Source organism: Narcine bancroftii, chromosome 3, assembly GCF_036971445.1.
Source record: "Narcine bancroftii isolate sNarBan1 chromosome 3, sNarBan1.hap1, whole genome shotgun sequence".
NCBI lineage: Eukaryota > Metazoa > Chordata > Chondrichthyes > Torpediniformes > Narcinidae > Narcine > Narcine bancroftii.
Genome location: NC_091471.1, coordinates 42184049 through 42207828, shown reverse-complemented (window position 1 = coordinate 42207828; position 23780 = coordinate 42184049). Strand labels below are relative to the sequence as shown.

Sequence of the window (23780 nt, the reverse complement as noted above, 5' to 3'; positions counted from 1 at the left end):
CCTGAAAAAGTCAAAATTGTTACTGAAATTAAAAGACCAAAAATACAGCAAAACACTGAGAAGCTGTTTGGGCTATTTCATCATTTTTTTCATTCCTCACAAGTCAGAATATAGAGAAAACCACAAAGAACACATGAGCAAAATGCTGAATCCACTAGTCGCAATACCATGAAACAAATTTCAACAATCTTGAAATGATGTACGTTGTCCTACAGCAGAAAAATAATTGTAGATGCCTCAATTAAAAGTTGCTTTATAGATCTACCCTAATACAACAATATTTGTATTTTGGCAGAAACAGGATAGACCAACTTAATAGGAGAGCAATTTGCAGTCATAAACCATTGCAATAAATTAATTAACCTCAGAGCTAGCAATTGGACATTATTGATCATTGAGAGATATCTTTCCAATGGAAGATGATACTCTACCGGTGAATAACAGAGTTGTTATCTCATACAAAAAGGGCAAAAATATTTTACTTAAAAGAGTATGAAAAATCCAAAGACAAAATAATTGTAGATTTTTTTTGTTTTCATGAGTTAACAATGCATCTTTGTCAATTGCCCCATCTTTCTAGTTTATCTCTGATCTGACTGGATCAGCTGAGTTCAGCATGTGTCTATTTTAGATGGGCTTTTGTCAAGAAGCAGGTTAGGGTATGGAAGGTGGGTGGGTGATTGTTTCTTTGGGTGGGAAAGTATCACAATATGAGGTGTCTGGCAGTCTTGCAGAACACCAGATATTACCTTCATTTATACATTAGATTTCCCCAGTAGAATACAAGTTGAGTAATTTGCAATTTAACACATCTATTCATATTCTGGCAATAGTGTACGAGAGTGTCAGCTTCCGTGAAAAATTCCTGGAGATAGCAAATTATGGATTGGGGACCCACCACAGCAGTTTCTGAAAACCTTCCCACTATTCCATCGCTCAGAAGTGCATCTGGCAAGAGGAGCCAAACATAAAGAGGAATTAGACTCCTTCTTGACAAAGAAAAAAATGCTTTGTTGAGAAAATTAGTGATTAATCTTTGAATTATGGGCTAAATGAGCCAAAAACATTTGGATTATTCAAAATACAATTAGTTTCCATGAGAGCAGAGTTAATGTACTGGAGAGGTGCACTTCAGTGAACTGAATGACCCTGTCTCAGTCCTATCAAGACTTATGGTCCTGTAATGAGAATTATTTTTTTTTGTATCTCACTGATTTTACTACTAAAATAGTGCAGTCTCTTCTGTTTATGTACATGCATCCAAGTATTTAGATCTTCTCCATAGTGAGTAATTAAAATGAATTGCTTTAACTATTAAATACTTCAACCTCACAAACCTATACTTATTATTTTATCAGCTTGAAAAGAATTCAGTATAATCGCAGGTTGAAAAAGTTCATACAACATCGAAAACCAAATTGATTTAGAAAAGAGCTGAGCTGATTATTTACTTGGGGTCAAATTGAATTCTTCCTGCTTTTTAAAAATAAGATTAGAATTTAATCAAGAGCTCATCATTCATGCTTTTAGGAAATACACTTTGGATTTAGTCTGTTCTCCCTCGATCATTCTGTGGCATTAACCGAATTGTGTCAGCGTAAGCTCGACTTTGGAACAAATTCTATCACTTTGGTTGTTATCCACAGCCATTGTTCTCCCTTTGTAGTCATTTTAACTTGAAGTCCATAAGTTGACCCTGAAGTTCTCAAGTCGATATTTACAGCCAATTAGCAATGTGAAGGACCAGAAAATGGATGGACATACCATTGTCACTCCAGCAGAAGAACTCTGGATCCATGGTCATGTGGCTGACACTGAAACAGTCCAGTATGTCAATTACTTTTAGAAAACTACAAACACAAACAAACAATAGAATAAAACCAGATGAATATCTTGGCATTGATGTGGACTCCAGGCCAGGACATGACAAAGACACACCAACTACAGTTGTTCCTGAAAAGTCCTATTCACAAATATGGAGTCATATTCATAGAGTGGTCAGGCAAAGGAAAGGATAGTTGAGAAGACCTTGGAGATGAAATCATGGTCAGAAATTGGCCACTCAGTCCCTCACCACCAAAACAGGCCCCTCATCCCACCTAGTCTGAACCAATGATTGACAAGCAGCCATTTTTACATCAAACCTACTCAGATTTTAGCACTCATATGCACATAGGGGTAATTTGTTGTGAGCAATTAAGCCATCAAGCCACATGTTTTGGAAATGGGAAAACCCAGAGAAACTTACACCGTCACTGGGAGAACATGTGAACTCCTCAAAGTAGAATGTTGAAAAATCTGAAACTGCCTAAGTTCAGAGCAAAATTTTAGAAATAAAGAAACATCTTATTTAATTAGTGGGATTCCAGAGCTCTGGGATGTGAAAGCATCTGGGTGTCCTCGTGCATGTTGCACAAAAGGTTAGTATGGAAGTACCAAAATTATTAAAGTTAGTAAAATACTATTATTTATTGGAACAGAAATTAAATATATGGGTTAGGAGAATATGCTTCATTTATATAGGTATTGGTGAGACCATATTTGGAAAACTATGTGCATTATGTCTCCTTATTTAAGAGAGGATGTTAGTATGCTGGAAGCAGTCCAGAGAAGGATTACTGGATCAACACGGAATGAGTAGGGTAACTTGCAATGAAACGTCATACAGGCTAGGGTTGTATCCACTGAAAATTGGAAGGTGAGAGGAATCAGAATGAAACATTTCAGAGAGTAGATCTGGAGAGAATATTTTATCTTTGGGATGTAACTGCTCAGAAACAGAGTTGTCCATTTAAGACAAAGATGTGGAAATTTCTTTTTTTCATTTACTTGTTAGCCTTCTGATCTTTCTTCCTCAATTAATATTTTTAAGATAACTATGGATAGATTCTTAAAAAGCAAGGAAATGAAAGGTTACTTACTGCCTGTTGACAAGAATGCAGAGTTGAACTTACAACCAAATCAGCCATTATCAAATAGAAGTGGAGTTGAGGGACTGAGTGGCTAACTTCTGACCATGATTTCATCTCCAAGGTCTTCTCAACTATCCTTTCCTTTGCCTGACCACTGTTATTTTAGTCATAGAGGCACAATTGATATGATCTTCACCTGTGTTAACTCCAGGGGAAATGCAGAGAATGAAATTGAATGGTAATTTTGACTTCACAAAAGCCTTTGACTCTGTCAATCAAAATTTGGCTTCTTTTTCAAATTTAGCTATCCACAGAAATTCAATTCCATATATACATCAACTACATGATAATATGCAAGCCTTGATCGTTATCAACTGGTCTACAAAAAACTTCTGCAACTGATGTGCTGTTTGAAAAGTTGAGGGATTTTGATTTCTGCTGTGTGAATAAAAGTTGAAAACTTTTTATAACAAACAAATTTATTTAAAAAAGTACATCTGATACAGAAATATAATCTTCCCCTGATGGCTTTTAACTTTGAGGCAAAAACCGATGTTCAATAAATCATGACACTGGAAAAAGAAAACAAGTTTTATTGGAGCAAGATTGTTGTTTTTTGCTGAACAATAACTCAGCACAATGTCGCGAAAAGACACTCTCCTTTTGATAGTCTCATACAAAGTCACCACGTTTCTCTTTGTGAATTTACTTCAGTGCAGCCTGACTGTCCTTCACCAATGTGGACTTCAGAAGGTCAAATTACTCAAACTTCAGTGATAATAAAAGTTAATGTGCTGCTACAGCAAGCAAGGTTCTGACTGGTATCAATAATGGTGCTTTGTACTTGAGCGTCAAATGGTGGCAGAATCCTGCACAATATCCACCAGCAAGTTGAGGGAATTCGAGTCTGCTCAAGCTATATACTACCTCGATGGCTCATTAATACCACAAGATGAGTGCAAGCTGAAGCAGAGAAAAAAATGATGCAGCTTTTTTTTCTTTCAATGTAACTGTTATTCAAAATTATAAATAAACACAAATATAGTGGAAACTCTTTTCATGTTCATTGTGCCACATTTGTTTATACATTATTGTACATTATACTGTAGCATGAACCATTTAGAACCATAGAACTGTAGAACACGACAAGCAAAAGCAGGACCTTCGGCCCCTCTAGTCAATGCTGAGCTATATTTTTGCCATCCCATTGACCTGGACCTAGACCATACCCCTCCCATCCATATACCTATTCAAATTTCTCTTTAATAATGAAATCAAATCCACATCCACCACCTCACTGGCATACTCTCACCTCCCTCTGAGTGAAGAAGTTTTCCCTAATGTTCCCCTTAAAATGTCACCTTTCACCTTAACTGATGTCCTCTAGTTCTTGTCTTACTTAACCTCAGTAAAAAATTCTGTTTGGATTTACCCTCGCTATACCCCTCAAAATTGTGCACACAGTACCTCTATCAAATCTCCCCTCATTCTCTGAAGCTACAGGAATAAAGTTCTAACCTGTTCAACCCTTCCCCATAACTCAACTTCTCAAGTCCCAGCAACAAGCTTAGAATGCTTTTCTGTAGTCTTTCAATCTTATTGGTACTTTTCTTCTAGGTAGGTAACTAAAACTGCACACCATACTCCAAATTTAGCCTCATCAATGTCTTATACAACTTATTGTGCATGTCCTACCTTGGTTTTTCCTTCCAAAACGCAACACTTTACACTTGTTTGCATTAAATTCTATTTACCAATTTGCAGCTCAGTTATGTAGCTGGTGCAGCATTGAAAGCCTTCCTCTCTGTCCACTAGGCCACTAATCTTCGTGGCATCTGCAAATTTTCTGATCCATTTTACTACAAGATCATCCTGATTTTTTACATTGGTAACAAACAACAATGGAACCAGCACTAATCTCTGAGTCACACTACTAGTCACAGGCCTTCAGTTAGATGGGCAATCATCTAACTTTGGCATGCCCCACAAAGCCAATGCCTAATCCAATTTAGTACCACATCCTGAATGCCAAACAACTAAGCCTTTTTGACCAACCTCCTCTACAGGATCTTGTCAAAAGCCTGACAGAGAACTTCCTCTGCATTTCCTTCTTTGACCTCCCCAGGTGACCTCTTTGAAAAGCTCCATAACATTAGCTAGACACCACCAGAATAAAGCCTTAAACCTCTCCCTGTCGATTCAAGTACTTATATATCCAATCTTAAGAAGAGCTTCCAATAACTTAACAACTACTGTTGCCATGCTCACCTTTTGCAAGCAGCAGAACGTTAGCTATCCTCCGATCCTCTGGCATGTCACCCATGGCTAAGAATGTTTTAAATAACTTTGCTTCGATCCCTGCCATTCTGTACAAGCCTCTCAAGGTCAGTGGAAATATATTTTCAGGTACGAGGATATACATTGTTATTCACCGGCTCAGTAGTTGAAGCATATTGTTGTGTCTAGTGAATAATAAAAGAACTTCATGGTGTGCTGAAGGAAACAAGAGATGTATTCTTTGTTTGTAAGCTGTGGAAAATCATTGCTGTTATAATATACCCCAAGTTACTATAGGTATCAAGTGGAGAGAGTTTTATGGTACATTGGCAATTATCTTTGTACCCTCCCTGGCCACAGGGAGGTACTGGAGGATTGGAGAATTACATATGTAGTCTCCTTGTTTAAACAATGTTTTAAGGTGAATCCAGGGAATTGTAGTGCAGTGAATCTTAGGGCAGTTGTGGGCATACTATTGGATAAGATTCTGAGGGATAAGTTTTACAAGCAATTAGAGAAGCAGTCTTCTCAGGGTGTGGTGATACACCACTAGCCTACTGCAGGGGGCGATCTCTGTACCTGCAGGAAGATCACTGGAGCACAGACCACACCTGGCCAGCTGTCAATCAGCTGACCTGAATAGACCTAACTCCACCCGGCCAGCTGTCAATCAACCACTCAGGATATAATCCTGAGCCGGCCCCTCCCGAGTCAGTCACTCGGGAGCCACCAGCACAGCTACCACTGTAGCAGAGAATTTTAACTGAATTTTAACTGAGTTTTGTGCTTGCCTACTGCTTACTGCTGCAGTGCATCACACAGGAATGGTCTGCGTGGCTTTGTGAGGGACACGTCATGCTTCACAAGGCAAAATGAGATGTTTGAAGAAGTGACCAAAGAAGTTGATGAAGGCAGGGAGATAGATGAAAGGTAAATGGATTTTAGTATCGCATTTAATAAGAATCCCCATGGGAGACTCAGTCAGAAGTTACGAGGAATGGGATCCATGTGGATTCTTGGATGAATTGGTTTGCCTGAAGAAAACAGAGAGTAGTAGCAGATGGAACAAATTCTGTCTGGAGGTCAGTGACTAGTGAAATTTTATAAGGATCTGTTCTATAACCCCTGCTCTTTGTAATTTTTTTAAATAAATGACCTAGACAAAAAAGTGGAAGGATGAGACAGGGAGTTTGCAGATGACACAAAAGTTGGAGGTTTTGTGGATGGTGTTGATGTTATTGTAGGTTACAATTGGATATGACAGATTGTAGATTTAGGCAGAGAAAGGGCAGAGAGAGTTCAATCCAGATTAGTGAGAAGTGATATGTACATGGACGGGAAAGGAATGGAGGGTTACAGGTCAAGTGTAGGTCAGTGGTGTTAGGAGGGAGAAAGTGCTTGGCATGGACTAGAAGGGCCAACTTGGCCTGTTTCCATGCTGTAATTGTCATATCGTTATATATGATACATTTTAGAAGATCAAACATGACCTTGCAAGGATTCTTAACAGTGTGGAAGAATAGAGGTACATTGGGTCCAAATCCATAGATCTCTCAAAGCATGTTGATAAGTTAGTTAAGAAGGCTATGGTATGCTGGCATTCATTAGTCAGGGGATTGAGTTGAAGAGCCATGAGTTAATATTGCAGCTCAATTAAACCATTCAGATTATTGTATTCAATTCCAGTTACCTCATTACAGGAAGCTTTGGAAAGGGTGCAGAAGAGATTTAGCAGTATATTGCAGAGATTGTAGAATGAGGCAAGGTCATCAGAGCTCAGGCTTTTCTTTTTGAGCAAAGAAGTCTTCAAGATTATGAGAGCAGCACCTTTTTCCCGCATGTACAAGTAAAAGGGAGGAAAGTTTAAGTAAGACATCAGGGGTAAGTTCTTACACAGAGAGTAGTGGGTGCCTGGAAAGCATTGCTAGGGGTGGTAGTGGAGGCTGCAACAAGTGGGAATTTAAGAGACTCTTAGATAGGCACATGGATGCAAGGAAAATAGAGGGTTATGAGATAGGAAGGATTTTGTTGTTTTTTGGTAGGTATATATTTGTGGTGTCCAACACATTGCGCTAAAGCCAATCCCAGGACAATGAACCGGTGGCGGGAAAAGCTGGAGCAGTACAAGACCAGCTGCCCTAAAATGGTGCTGGCCAAGCTGCCCATCTAACAGATCAATATCAGGCTGGGGAAGAAAGGTATTCACATGCAAGAATGTTCCTGCCCGCTATTGTTATTCATGCGACTGATGTTAGCCAATCAAACAAATGACAGGAACTCCAACCGTATAAAAGGAGCCTTTCCAGCCTCAATAAATCTCAGAGCTTGACCTCTCACACTGTGAGTGTGTGTGTTTCTTTATAGCAGTTGGCTACACACATATATATTTCTGCACAACATCATGGGCCAAAGGGCCTATACTGTGCTGTAATGCTTTATGTTATTGCACTATTTTCTTTAATGTGGCCCTTCAGTGTTACTCCCCCTTTATCGTTCAAAGGGATAATACACCAATCTCACCCCCTCAATGCCGAGTAGCAGAGGAGTACTAGAGAGAAGTCCTTCCCCACAAAGCTCTTGCATTGGCTGTACTAAGCTTCAGTGAATCCCTCACCATGTGCTTCTTTCCAAGTAATAGTTTGGATGCAGCAAATAAGAATTTTGGTTCATATAGTATGCACATTGTACAATGTGCATGACAATAACATTTTATTGTTATTATTAAATCAGGCTGGAATATGCCAGTTGGCAGCATTCCCTCACTGACATCTCACTGACCAATAGGTTTTGGGCAGAGCAAAGATTGTCTATCACCTAAATTATGATCTTCCAACAGCATTGGATGCCTGTCTCTGCATGTGTCCCTAGGAGCAGCCTGTAAATCAGAGAGTCCTTTGTTAAACTGCAGCTTGGGGTGAATCAAAGACTTTGGCATCCTTTTCCATATGCTCTGAGCAAATTCACAGTGTGCAAAGAGGTAGGCAACTATCTCCTGCTTATCACAGACATTGCAAGGGCAAATAGCAATGGGGATGATATTCCATTGGCACAGAACGTCAAAACTGGTGGGGATCCTCTTACTACCAGCCAGGCAAGGTCCTGGAGCTTGTTACTGAGTTTTGGCAATAAGGCATTCCGCCAGATGATCTGTAAAGTCTGCTCTGGGAACCAACCTACAGTATCCACTGAGCATTTGTCCCTCAGTGTCTGCAGGATGCTTTGTGCTGAACATTTACCTGTCAAACCTTTCCCACAGTCATGTCTTGCACCTTCTTTGCGGTGTTATCTCTTCCCTACATCCCAACCACACTGCACAGTTGGTGATGCTAAAGCAAAATGACCATTAAAATGCAAATGCATAAAATGCCTAAGAGTGCAAGTGCCTAAAAGTGTCAGAGAAATTCAGCAGGTTGCACAATGTCTATAGGAAATAAAGAGATATAACCAACGTTTCGGGCATGAATCCTTTGTAAAAGTATTAAAAAACAAAGATAAGCATGTGAATAAAATGATGGGAAAAGGAGAGGAGAGGAGGGATGAAAGGGCAGGACCACTGGCCCAAAGGCATGAGGTCAGTGGTGGATATGGGTGGGAAGAGAGAAGAGAAAAATACTGGTGGCCTTGCTTTGTCTGTGCACAAAGCAATGGACAGACATGTCAGTATGGGAATGGCTGCCAATTTTAAATGGTTGGCCACTGGGAGGTCCATGTTATTGTCGCAGATAGAGTGAAGGCAGTCAACGAAACAATATCCCAGTTGAGGAGTCCACAACAGGATCACCATATTCAATAGATGACCCCTGCAAATTCATGTGAAGTGTTACATCACCTGGTAGGACTGTTTGGGGCCCCAAATGGTGGTGAGGAAGTAGGTGTGACACAAGTATTGTATTTACTGTGGTCACATGTTTAGACACTGAGGAGGTGATCGAGGAAATTCCAGAGTGGAAAGTGGAGAGGGGAAGATGTGTCTGATGAGATCACATTGTAGGTGGTTAAAATTGTGGGCGATAACATAGAATGCTACAGCAGAGAAAGCTGGCTATTCAGCCCTTCTAGTCTGTGCCGACCATTGTTTAGCTAGTCCTAATGACCTGCTTCCATTCCATAACCCTCCAGACCGCTCCCATCCATGTATTTATCCAATTTATTCTTAAAACTCAAGATCGAGTCTGCACACACCACATCAGATGGCAGCTCATTCCACACTCCCACACTCTCTGTATGAAGAAGATCCCCCTACTGTTCCACCTAAACCTTTCCCCTTTGACCCTAAAGCCATGTCCTCTTGTATTTATCTCCTCTAATCTGAGTGGAAAGAGCCTACTCACATTTACTCTGTCTATACCCCTCAAAATTTTGAAACCTCTATCAAATCTCCACTTGTTCTTCTTCATTCCAAGGAATAAAGTCCTATCTTGATTTTTGTTTCCCTGTAATTCAACTCCTGAAGACCTGGCAACATCCTAGTAAATCTTCTCTACACTCTTTCGATCTTATTGATATCCTTCCTGCAGCTAGGTGACCAGAACTGGACGCAGTATTCTAAATCTGGCCTCATCAATGTCTTATATAACTGCAGCATAACATCCCAACTCCTATACTCAATACTTTGATTTATAAAGATCAAAGTGCCAAAAGCTTTCTTTCCAACCCTGTCCACCAGTGACGCCACCTTCAAGAAACAATGAACCTGTATCCCCCAGGTCTCTTTGCTCCTCTGCACTCCTCAGTGCCCTACCATTTACAATGTATATCCTTCCTTGATTTGTTCTTCCAAAATGCAATACCTCACACTTGTCTGCATTCAATTCCATCATCCATTTACTGGCCCATTCTTCCATTTGGTCAAGATCCCCCTGCAAGCTTTGAAAATCTTCCTCACTGTCCACTACGCTTCCTATCTTTGTGACATCAGCAAACTTGCTGATCCCATTTACCTCATTATCATTGATATAGACAACAAACAACAATGGTCCCAACACAGATCCCTGAGGCACACTACTTGTCACAGGCCTCCAGTCTGAGAAGCAACCATCCACTGTTTTCTCCCACTCAGCCAATTTTGAATCCAGTTTACAACCCCTTTATGTAGACCTAGTGTCTTAACCTTCTGAACTAACCTCCATGTGGGACCTTGTCGAAGGCCTTACTAAAGTCCATGTGGACAACATCCACAACCTTTCCTTCATCTATCTTCTTGATAACTTCCTCAAAAAACTCTACGATTTGTTAAACACGACCTACCACACACAAAGCCTTGCTGACTTAATCAGCCAATGGGTGTTCAAATACCTATATATCCCATCACTCAGAACGTCTTCCAATAATTCACACTGATGTCAGGCTCACTGGTCTACGGTTACCTGGTTTAGATTTGGAGCCTTTCTTAAACAGCGGGACAACATGAGCTACTCTCCAATCCTCCGGCACCTCTCCCATGGCTAAGGACATTTTGAATATATCAGCCAGGGCTCCAGGAATTTCAAAACTTGTCTCCCTCAAGATCCAAGGGAATATTATATCCGGCCTGGGGTAATTTGTCTACTTTTATTTGTTGTAAGGCAACATCACTCCTCCTTAATCTCTACTTGTTTCCCTTCCATCTGTATGCACCATGCCTGTTTCCTGGGTAAATACTGATGCAAAAAAACCCACTGTTTAAGATCTCCCCCATTTCATGAGGCTGCACAGCCCACTCGGACCCTCTAGGAGATCAATTTTGTCCCTTGTTGTCTTCTTACAATTAATATATTGTAGAAACACTCTTGATTTACCTTCACATTATCTGCCAATGTACCCTCATGCCTTCTTTTTGCCTTCCTGATTTTCTTCTGTAGTATTTTCTTACATTTTCTATAGTCAAAAAATACCTAATTTGCTCCTTGTTGCCTTTACTGGCTATACACCTCTCTCTTCTTCTTTATCACATCACCAATATCCCTTGGAAACCAAGGTACCCTCTGCCTGTTAATTTTGCCTTTCATCCTGGTAGGAACATGCAAACTGCACGCTCAAAATCTCGCCGTTGAATGCCTTCCACTTGCTGGACACATGGTGGCAGGTGAGGACAAGGGAAATCCTGTCCTTGATGCCTAAGTTGATGGGGGTGGGGGGGGGGGGGGCGGGTGGGGAGGAGACCAGGGCAGATGTGTTGGAAATAAAGGAATTGCGACTTGAACTCACTGTTTTTCCACAAATGCCAAAGCCATAACTAATTACAACTTTAAGATACTTTGAAATGGCTCAGATGATTAACTTGCTGTTTCTAAAATATTCACAACAGCTCAGCAATTGCTGTTAATGAGCCAGCACTAGGGCTGTTCTGTGCTGTGAAATCTTCATTGTGAATAGAAAGCATTTCAGGAAAATCTGGCAGCCAGGACAAGCAAAGCTGATTTTATTTGAAGCTACTCAATGCCAGTTTAGATGAAGTGCTAAACTTCACTCCATTTAACCTCATCATATGGCAGGTAATAGTCAGTGACAATGCATTACCACTCTATATTCTGCATGAGAAACATTACTCAAAGCAAAAGTGATCATGACTTGTGGATCAACGCCAACTACACAATGCAAGGAAAATGTATATTTCTTGATATTGACACCATATTTTGGTGTTTTATTGGTAACAGTATTAAAACTCTCTCATCCACAGCCTGTCTGAAGTGAGAAAGTTGCTTCTTATTCATGTGAAGTGTAAATTACCAAGGTTTCCACAGAGAATCCCCCCAACCCCCACTCACGCCTCAGGCAAATGGGCAGCGATAGCCGGAACAGCTGTGCAATGTGGAATACATGCTGTGTTTAGAATGGATGGCTACCATTTATACAAAGAGCACAGACAGCAGAAGCCATGTTCCTCCCACCAGGGTCAACAGCTTCTGCTTATACAACTTTGTGGCCAATTTCACAGCCATCTGTCCACGTTCTTACATATAAACTGCCAGAAAGCTTAATATGTTAAAGTTTACACGCTTTGAAAATCTGTTCCAACAAGAAGGAGACAGAGACTTTTCTTTCTCGCCTTCTTCCAAATTTTCTTTCACTCCCTTCTTCATTTACAAAAATGAAGCATTTTTTTCAAGGTTGCTGACAGTTTGTGAAATAAACAAGGAAGTGTATTTGTGTATTATGCTGGAGAAACTGAGCAGGCCACGCAGCACCCATACAAAGTAAAAGAACATAAGAACTTACGAAGTAGAAGCAGGAGTAGGCCATTCATCCCATCGAGCCATCTCTACTATTCATGGTTGATCTAATGACAGGCTCATCTCCAGCGGCCTTTTTCCCATTATCCTTAATTCCCCTAATATGGAAAATTCTATCCATTTTTATCTTAAATATGTTTACTGCTTCCAAAGGCAGAGAATTCCATAAATGCAACACTCTCGGGGAAAAGCACTTCCTCTTCATCTCCATCCTATATCTACTACCCTGAATCTTGAGGCTATGCCCCCTAGTTCTCATCTCACCTACCAATGGGGGAAATAAAACTTACCTACTTCTATCTTGTCTGTTCCTTTCATAATTTTATAGGTTTCTATAAGATCCCCACATTCTTGTGAATTTGTGCGAGTACAGTCCCAGAAGATATAATCTCTCCCTCCTCAACTCTGGAATCAACGTCATGAACTTCCTCTGCACTGCATCCAAGCCCAGTACATCCTTCCTCTAGTAAGGAGACCAGAACTCCACCCAGTTCTCCAGATGTAGCCTCATCAAAACCCTGTACGGTTGCAGCATAAGCTCCCTGCACAAGGCAATCAATGTTATGGGCCTAGGTCCATTGTCGGGAATGTCAAAAAACAGTTTTATTTTCCCTGATAGTTTGCATTAATTTAATCTCTGGCATCGAAAGTTTATGATTTTTCTGCTGTTGCCATTACATTCCATCCCCTTTGCGAGATGTCAAAAATTGGCATTTATATCAGTCTCAATGAATTGGAATTGCATTTGTCTAGCTTTAAACTCAGTCGAAATTCCTAAAATAGGATCAAGGATGTGTGCTTAGCCTACTGCTCCACACTCTCTACACCCATGACTATGGCTGAGCAAAATTCAAATGCCATCTATGAATTTGCCAGTGATACCACAATTGTCTATAGAATCACAGACAGCAATGGGGAAGAGTACAGGAGGGAGATAGATCAGCTGATTGAATGGTGTCACATCAATAATCTTGCACTCAAAGTCAGTAAAACTTAGGAATTCATTATGAACTTCAGGAAGGGGAAGGCAGGAGAAGACAAACCAGTCCTCATTGAAGGATCAGCAATGGAGAGGGTAAAAGACGTGTAATTTTAGAGTATCAACATCTCTGAAGATATATCAAATCATGTTGATGCAATCAAGAAGAAGGCACACCAGTGGCTACATTTCATCAGGAGTTTGAGGAGATTTGGAATGTCACCAAAGACTCTTGCTAATTTTTACAGGAGTACCACAATTTGCATCACAATCTGATAGAGAGGTGCCAATGCACAGGACAGTGAAAGGCTACAGAGGGTTGTAATAAAAACACAGAAATAGTGGAGGAGCTCAACAGATCTCACAGCATCTATATATATATATATATATATATATATAACCAATGTTTCAGGGTTGAGCCCTTCTTCAAGGTATGAGTGAAAACCAGATATGGATGGGATACAGGAGAAAGGAAAGGTGAGAATTTACTTGAGGAGAGAGAGAGAGAGAGAGAGAAGGGGGGGGGAGGACAAAGGGAAAGATGGGGGGGTTGGTAATGGAAAGTGGAGAAGTTGATGTTAATGCTATCCAGTTAGAGGGTGGTACGATAGATATGAGGTGTTGTTCCTCCAATTCGCAGATGGCCTAACTCAGGTACCTGCCTGCTTTTTCCTCATACCTTGAAGGGCTCAGGCCTGAAACGTCAGTTATATATCTACCTTGTGTGAATGCTGCAAGACTGGCTGAGTTCCTCCAGCATTTCTGTGTTTTTACTACAATCAGAGTGTCTGCAGACTTTTGTGTTTCACACAGAGGACTGTAAACTCAGCCAACACCATAATGGGCTTCATTAGTTTTTCCTCCATTATTGACATCTTTAAGAGGCAGTGCCTCAAGAAAGCAGCTTCTATCATCAAGGACCCTCACCACCCAGGACATGCCCTTTTCTCACTGCTATCATCAGGGAGGAGGTGCAGGAGCTAAAGACACCCTCAGACATCATATTTCTGAATGGACACTACTTTTTCTCTTTTCTTGCAATAGTTTTAATTTTTTGATTTTGTATTTATGGAATTGTAATTTATAGTAATTTTTCACCAGCTTCTGCATAAAAAACTGTGGTCATAAAAGAAAAAAATTTCATGATACATGTTCATGACGATAAACCTGATTCTGATTCTGAATATACAACTAATGCATTCTATCCTGATAGGTAGCAGGTCAGCTGTAAAATTCACATTGCATACAGTGCAAGACATGAATAATTGGATTCAAAGTCTATACTTGATTTTGGATCGGACAGACAGAACCTTGAGAAGGAATTTCCATTTAATTATCCAGGTGTCCAGTGTACTCAGGTAAGACTGAAGGTGGATTTTGGCCAGAACTCCTGGTAGTATTGAAAGCACATTCATGCTTTAATGATTCTCATAACAAGGCAGATGTATAATTATCCCTTTGGCAGGTAGATGCCAGTACTAACCCTTATTACCAACCTATCCCACCCTCTCACTTTGTTCAGTCGGCTGCCATGACATATCCACAGTGGTTTGCGCACCTGCCTCATTGTTTGACCCGGGTTATTTAGATAGGTGGGGGTGGGGGGGGGGGGGGGGGCTCCATCAACACATCAGACCACACAAATTTCACAAATTTATTTTTAAAATAGATGATATTACAAATGCCAGATATATGGTTTCCATATTAAATGTGTAGGAACTGTGTCTGTGAAAATCTCCCCAAAGGTTCACTGTTGACTCAGGAAAGACCTGCAGTCTATCAGGGTATTGTGTCACATGTAGTTTATGAATTTTAACTAATTTCAGAACTGGATAAATTGGCAAAATGCAGACTACAATGACGACAGGCATCAAAAATCAATGGTTGCATACCTCTGATGTGTGATGCCCTTCCTGCAGGAAGACTAATACCATCACTGCTATGTAATCAATCAGTGAGTGGAAAATGGCATGATCAGTATCAGAAATATCATCAATACAATACATGCTTGTCTGATTCTTCAGTGAAAACCAATGGTTATTTTTAAAAGGAAGAGATCTCTATTCACGCTGTCTTTTAATGTCAAATCCAAGAGCCTGGTATCATTTCAAGGTCGGATTTGATGTTTCAGATTCATGGAACTTTAACAATAAAGAAGGAGCTCATTTGTTATAAAAACCACAATCAGAATAAGAATGAGTTGGTATCTCTGCCTGAAGCCTCTGTCAATTAAATCAAGTACATTCTCAGTATAATCAAATAATACAGTATAATGGTGGTCAAATTTGATGAATTAAATCACAGCAGCAATATCATAACTAGTCATATTGAACAATGAACTATTGCAGTTAGTTAAATCAAGCTCTACATTACTAGTGATAATCGGATCTAGTGATAGAATGCAATACCAATTAAGACAGTAAAGGATCACTGCTAATCAAGTGAATTAGAACTCTTCCATTGAATAGCAGGGTTATAGGATCACAAAGAGGTTAGAGTGTAGAAAAAGGGTGAGCAGCATATCACATCTACGCTGTCTCAATGCAAAATAAGTTCAGTTGGTTGCTTTCCTCTACACTCTCAATATTGCCTTGCAAATAGTTCCTTCCAAGTACTTGATCAATTTGTTTTGATTGAAGGTGATACTCAAAAGTAATGGGGAAACTCAGCAGGTCCCATAGCATCCAGAGCAGGCAAAGATGAATAACTAACATTTTGGACATGAGACATTTTGGATGTCAAAGAATGAGCAAAAAGTAGGCAGGTGCATGACTCAAAAGGTGGGAGGAGGAGGGAAGAAGGGCGGGGGGGGAAGAAGTACAGGTCAACAGCCAAGAGGCCATGTGACATGGATAGGAGGGAGGGAGAGAAAAGTAAAAATACAAAGCTGGAGAAATTCAGCAGGTCAATTATTATAGCAAAGGTAAAAATACATAATCAATGTTTCAGGATGGAGCCCTTCATCAAGGAATGGAAAAATGTCGGAAGGCGTCCAGATAAAAAAGTAGGGGGAGGCGTGGTTACAAAGGCAGGAGGTCATAGCTGGAGAAAGGAGAGAGGGGACAGCAGCAAGCAAGGGGAGGGGGGATGGCTGGGTGAATATATCAGTAAGGGGGAGGGGAGGAGAACTGGAAGGGGAAGGGAATGGGAGAAGGAAGGTGGGGAGAGAGGAGAGCAGGTTAGCAGAAACCATAAAAGTTGATGTTACTGGCATCTGGCTGGAGAGGGCCCAGTCGGAAAATCAGGTGTTGTTCCTCTAATTTATGTGGTCTTGTTGGGATAGTGCATAAGGCATGGACAGACAGGTGACTAGGGGAGTGTGGCACAAAACTGAAATGGCTGGCGACTAGTGCAGACGGAGTGAAGGTGCTCAGCGAGGTGATCTCCCAGTCTGCGCCCTGTCTCTCTGATATAGAACCAGATTGATGGAGACAAAAACTGAGAATTAATCAGGGGAGAGAGGTAGCTCTGTGAATGCAGAGTTGGAGGAAAGGGGACAGAGGGACAGGGAAAGAGGGGAGCTGGAGGATAGGAGGCATACGGATAGGGAAAGCGAGAGAGAGATAATGTGGAGGGGGGAGAGGGGGTGCTATTGGAAATGAGAGATGTTGATGTTAATGCCATCTGATTGGAGGGTGCCCAGATAGAATGTGAGATGTTTTTTTTCCAATGTGCAGGTGTCTCCATTTGGCAGTGCATAAGACCATGGTCAGACATGTTGGCATGGGAATAGGATGTCCCATGTGTCAGGAGGTGTAGGAAGCTGTAGGGTGTCCTTATCATGAGGTGTAAAGATAACGTAACAGGCTTTTCCCAGTGTCGGAAAACCAGAAGGGAGACAGGAAAGATTAAGGCGAGAAGGGAAAAATTTAAAAAGAACCCAAGGGCATTGTTTTTAAAAAAAAATTATATTTAAATTTAAACATATAGCACAATAACAGACCATTTTGGCCCACGAGTTTGTGCCGCTCAATTTACGCCCGATTAACCTACACCCCTCAGTTTTAACCCTGACAACAAGCTACCAGTGGAAGCTCTAAGGTGTGTAGAATTACAAGGTTTAAAACACAGGTACATGAATGAGCAAGGTTTAGAAGGAAATGGGCAAACGCAGACAAATGGGACAAGCTCAAGTGGACAATTTTCCCAGCATGAACAAGTTGGGCCAAATAGCTTTTTATCATGCTGTAAAACGATGACACTAACTCTAAATCAAGAAATAATCACACTGGAGTGCATTTTCGGTAATAGTCCGTTGCTTCATCACAATAGGAAAAAGATTGTCATCAAGCATAGGGTAATTTGTGACATGCACAATTTTCCACCCATGAATTAATAATACGAAGCTTAGGTTATTAAAGCTTATCAATTTGAGTTGGAAGGAAAGCATAGAATTAGAAATATAATTGAATAAAATAAATTAGAATGGCGAAAAGTATCCTAGTGTTTATAAAGCACATGTAGAGCAATGAATGAGAAGCATCTGGGTGATTTTTTTTTCCTTAAGGGAATTCTCACCAGAAACTGCTTCTTTCTCTAGGTGGCTGGACCTGCTAAAGCACCTTAGCATGTAGGGTAGGCACAAGAGCAAACAAGCAGCTTCTCCGTTGGTTATCTATACCCATTATAATTTGGTATACTTTAGGTGAAATACAAACCAGAGGACATGGGTTAAGTTTGAAAGGGGAAAAGCTTTGGGGGAACATTAGGCATAATTTGTTCACCCAGAGTGTGGAACAAGCTACCAGCTGAAATAGTAAATGTGGGTTTACACCTACATACCACCTTAAGCAATCCCTTACTAATCACAGAGCACCGATGGCATAGGTATTTTTTTTTTTTTTTCTTTGGCTTGGCTTCGCGGACGAAGATTTATGGAGGGGGTAAAAAGTCCACGTCAGCTGCAGGCTCGTTTGTGGCTGACCAGTCCGATGCGGGACAGGCAGACACGATTGCAGCGGTTGCAAGGGAAAATTGGTTGGTTGGGGTTGGGTGTTGGGTTTTTCCTCCTTTGCCTTTTGTCAGTGAGGTGGGCTCTGCGGTCTTCTTCAAAGGAGGCTGCTGCCCGCCAAACTGTGAGGCGCCAAGATGCACGGTTTGAGGCGTTATCAGCCCACTGGCGGTGGTCAATGTGGCAGGCACCAAGAGATTTCTTTAGGCAGTCCTTGTACCTTTTCTTTGGTGCACCTCTGTCACGGTGGCCAGTGGAGAGCTCGCCATATAATACGATCTTGGGAAGGCGATGGTCCTCCATTCTGGAGACGTGACCCATCCAGCGCAGCTGGATCTTCAGCAGCGTGGACTCGATGCTGTCGACCTCTGCCATCTCGAGTACCTCGACGTTAGGGGTGTGAGCGCTCCAATGGATGTTGAGGATGGAGCGGAGACAACGCTGGTGGAAGCGTTCTAGGAGCCGTAGGTGGTGCCGGTAGAGGACCCATGATTCGGAGCCGAACAGGAGTGTGGGTATGACAACGGCTCTGTATACGCTTATCTTTGTGAGGTTTTTCAGTTGGTTGTTTTTCCAGACTCTTTTGTGTAGTCTTCCAAAGGCGCTATTTGCCTTGGCGAGTCTGTTGTCTATCTCATTGTCGATCCTTGCATCTGATGAAATGGTGCAGCCGAGATAGGTAAACTGGTTGACCGTTTTGAGTTTTGTGTGCCCGATGGAGATGTGGGGGGGCTGGTAGTCATGGTGGGGAGCTGGCTGATGGAGGACCTCAGTTTTCTTCAGGCTGACTTCCAGGCCAAACATTTTGGCAGTTTCCGCAATGGCATAGGTATTACTTAAAGTGGTATATGTGGAAAGACAAAGGTTGAGAACCACTGCCATAGGCAGTTGTGGAGGCCAGGTCATTGGATATATTTCAGACAGAGATTGACATGTTTTTGATTAGCCAGGGCATCAAAGATTATGGTGAGAAGACCGGGCAGTAGGGCTGAGTGGGGAAATGGATCAACTCATGATTAAATGGCAGAGTGGACTTGATGGGCTAAATAGCCTATCTCTGCACCTATGTCTTAATTTTGTTTAAGTTTTGTACATAGAGCAAGGTAACAGGCCTCTCAGCCCACTAGCCCATGCAGCCCAATTACACCCAATCAACCTACAACCCCGGTACATTTTTGAACAGTGGAAGGAAACCAGAGCACCCACACAGACACAGGGAGAATGTGCAAACTCCTTACCGACAGTGCGGGATTTGAACCAAAGTTCCAATCACTGGCACTGTAACAGCTTTACGCTAGCCACTACATTGTGGTTGAATTTCTAAACCAGTAGGTCTCCAAAGCAGTACCTGGTTCAAAGAACAATTCTATTGAGTATCACATGCTTGAAACTTTAGGAAGAACAAAGGACAAAAATACAGATGTTCATTGCTTGTAGAGATATTGTTAAGAAACTTTCATGGGGTGGTAGGTTGGAACAAAGTTGTCATGAGATGACAAGTTTTTCCTTGTATTCACCACAAACGTTTGCCAAGCAAGTTTGTCATGGCACTTGCCATCCATTTTGTACTGGTTTCAGATCTATCCTGGGATAGTCTTTCAGGTATATAATTAATAGTTACAAATCAACTCAATCTTTGGAAATCCTTGCTTCAATGCTTTCTGAGACAGTGGACGATTTGTTCGCAAAGTCCTGCTCAGACAGATTAAAAATCTGCCTGTCTCTGAGTGGATAATTTGTTGCAGGAAATTGTGAAGCTAGCTGCTCTTGGCCACCCTTTAATTAAATTTTAAGTAACAATTCCAACTGGATCCTTCCCAGACATCATGTTGGTTCTCAAGGCACAGAATCTTACTTTGTTCAAAGAGTGAACCATCTTCCTTCAGGATCTCCTTTCACGAGGTGCTGACTGTCACCATAGTTACCTGAATGCACCAATGCAACATTTTAGCATTGCACATTCCTTACTTCAGTTCGGTGATGTCAGTGAGTTTCTGCAGTGTATTCACAGGAAGCAGTCAGGTGATCACTGAAACAGAATGATCACTTGAAACAAGCCATAAGCCCCAGCCATATGGATTTCAGTTTCATCAGATGGACAACTCAATCAGGGAAACCTTGTCTCTGAACTATTTGAGGGATCAGATCTATTCTACTGCTTGTTTAATTAAGACTGATGCCCAAAGTACAGCACTGAGAATAAGCTGCTTTTCTGAAAATGCTTTCTTTTGGATGATGTATTAAGCCAAGGGCTTTGCAAAGATCCTGCTGAACTTTTCTGCACAGAAGCATGAAGCTCAGTTAGTATCTAAATCAACACTTACCCCTCAATCAATGACTCTAAACAGATTTATTATTCAATTATCACATTTCCGCTTCTGGCATCTTTCAATGCCAATTTTAGTTGATGTGTTTTCTTTCAAAGAACAAATCATTTTTCAATAAAGCCGCTTGTAAATGTTGATACCATTCACAAACCTGGTATTTATTGCCCGTCCCTCATTCCCCCGAACACATGGGCATTCACTCGAGTTTGGTCACTGATAGGGCCACATCAGTATAAAACTGACCTCATGCACAGGACAATTCAGATGGGGACTACTACAGTGACATACTTCATGGGCTACCAAGTGTCATTAGGACATGAAAAGCATTTCCTGCTACAGTCTAACAGGCCGCAGCCTGTCCTCGCCCTGATTTACACCAATTACTCAGGATGGTCCCAAAACACATTCTTAATGCTAACTCCTTTTCAAAAATGAGGCAATCAACAAGTTTTGTTTTCACTAATGTCCATCAGGTGATTTTTAACCTTACATTGGCAAATATTCATAAATCACTCAATTTGATAACTGTACCTCCTCAACATTTAATGAATGGCCTTAAAAGACTGATTGGAAATAACAATTGTGAAAAATGGAGAAAGAAAGGAAACTAGTTTTGTCATTCAGAGGAATATATTAATTTTTTTTTTATTCCATAATTCTATGCATGCTCATTTGTGGTTGTACCGGTGGACTCAAATACAATCTTTTCAGTGTTCTGTAAATGCGGGAATAATCCCATAAACTGCCAAGAAATTCAGGAAATAAAGTAAAAGATGGAAATAAAAATAGCTTCCTGATATCAAATACTTTACGAGTATGTTTGAAGAATAACAGGGGTAACTAACCTCTCTTTTGAAATGATTACCATGCCATTTAAAACACAGACATATGAAAAGAATAAAAATCACAAGTGTATGTCATTCACTGATTGTGTTGTCTTACCAGGTTCTGGGATGATAAGCTGTCCGCTTGTCTGCACATTCCCAGCATCGTTCTCTGCCACACACTGGTAAAAGCCTTCGTCTGACTTCACCAAACCCAGCACCCGCAGGTTACTGCCACTCTAAGCCAAAGAGCCAAAGGAACATATTTGTGAGATTGTTCAACTTGAACTAAAAAAAAACAAACCTGAACCACCTTCTTGGAATAAAGCTGAGGGCTGTTCTTGGCAGGAAGGTCGCTCAGCAATGATTTTTCTTGTATAACAAACTGCTTTGAGAGACATTGCCAGAGAGACTTCCTCAAACTGAAGTGTCCATTTAGCCTGAGGATCTATCCTTGATCCTCACCCCTCACTCTGGAAAATGGCTTTGATTCATATAGCACCTAAATTGAGAAATATATATGGCTACACATCAGGTGAAGACACATCAATAATGGATGAATGTTTTTGTAAGGCAATATCATTTAACAAAACATAAGAATTAAAAATGGCCCTTTCAGGAAAGTCCAAGAAGGAAGAATTCATTATTTAGAGCAGGGGTGTCAAACTCAAATTCACAGAGGACCAAAATTAAAAACTTGGACTAAGTCGTGGGCCAAACTAAATATTTATTGAAAATTTTCAACAACATCTGCATGTTTTGTCTTCTTTCAACATATGTAATGTTAAACTTTTTCTTATTAAAATAAATGTTTAATAATAGTTTTGGTTAAATTCTTCCCAGAAGAAGCATTAACAAATGAGAAATAAAATATTCAATAAATAATATTTCTCTATAGCCTTTAAGCTCCTTTTAAATGTTTTTTTTTTCACAAGCCAACAAGTCAAAAAAATAACAACTTGCTTCAATGACAAACAGGTTTGTCTTTTAAAATGATGAACATATAGTTTGCCTCCCACCTGTCTTGAAAGGTCCTGTTTTCTGTCTTTCGTTTGGCCATTTTTCGTAAGGGGTTTATTACATGTAAATTTGGCGACAGGTCGCAGGTGCTAATGAAAGTAAAGAGAGGAGGTGGGGGCGATTAGCGGGCTGACAGGCCGGCGTCAATGCATTTGCAAAGCATTCTGGGATTTGTAGTATTAGCTGTGCATGCGCTATACTGGTGCGGCGGCCAGCGGGCCAGCTCTAATACATATTTGATATGATCTTGCGGGCCAAATATAATTATATCATGGGCCAAATTTGGCCCGCAGGCCTGAGTTTGACATGTGTGATTTAGAGGATGTCGGACTAAAGGATCTCATCTGATCCTTCCCGTAACAAGAGGGAGGTGAGACAGGTGGAGCTGTCAAGCTTGAAGAGGTCCTCTATTAGACATGAGCTAACTGAAGGTAATGCAGGAGTGAAAGTTGTGTTAAAGCAAGGTTCATTTCGTGAAAGGGTTGTGGATGGTTTTAGCAAAGGAAGTTTATAATATGTTCTGATGTCTGAAGGCAGACCTGCCAGTTGATGGAGATGGTGAGTTGTGGGATGTAATTGGGGTTAGAACTGGGAGAAGAAGGGAGGAGGATGTGACTATCTAGTGACGGTATGATCAGAGAAGGGGAAGGTGAACATGTGAAAGGATTTAAAGGCAAGGTTGTGTTTTGCATTTGTCGTGCCCACAGCCAACAGCCTTCTAGAGTCTTTCCAGAAAGGTTATTTTTATTCCTGCATTGTTTTTAGGAAGAAGCAGAGAGACTATTTCACACACACACACACACACACACACACACACACACACACACACACACACACACACACACACACACACACACACACACACAGACACACACACACACACACACACACACACGCGTGCGCGCGCAGACACACATGCAAACACACACACACACACACAAACACAGACACACACAGACACACACACCTGCACACACACCCAGAAATACACTCACACACACCTACACACACCCTCACACACGCAGACACACATGCAGACACACACCCTCACACACGCAGACACACACGCAGACACACACACCTTAACACACACATCTTCACACACACACCAAGACACACAGACCCACACACCCACACACACACACCCACAGACACACAGATACACACACCCACACACACCCACACACCCACAGCCACACACCCTCACACACACACTCAGACACTCACACCCACACACACACACCCACACACACCCACACACACACACTCAAGACACACA

The 23780-nt window shown here is 41.1% G+C and overlaps 1 protein-coding gene across 1 annotated transcript in view; it reads right to left on the bottom strand.

Annotated features, from left to right (window-relative positions):
• Positions 1-23780, bottom strand: part of dcc (DCC netrin 1 receptor) — a 718171-nt gene that overhangs the window by 434481 nt on the left and 259910 nt on the right. The window contains exon 7 of the mRNA XM_069923064.1: positions 21600-21720. Coding sequence (XP_069779165.1) covers positions 21600-21720 — 121 coding nt within the window. The remainder of the gene's footprint in view (positions 1-21599; positions 21721-23780) is intronic.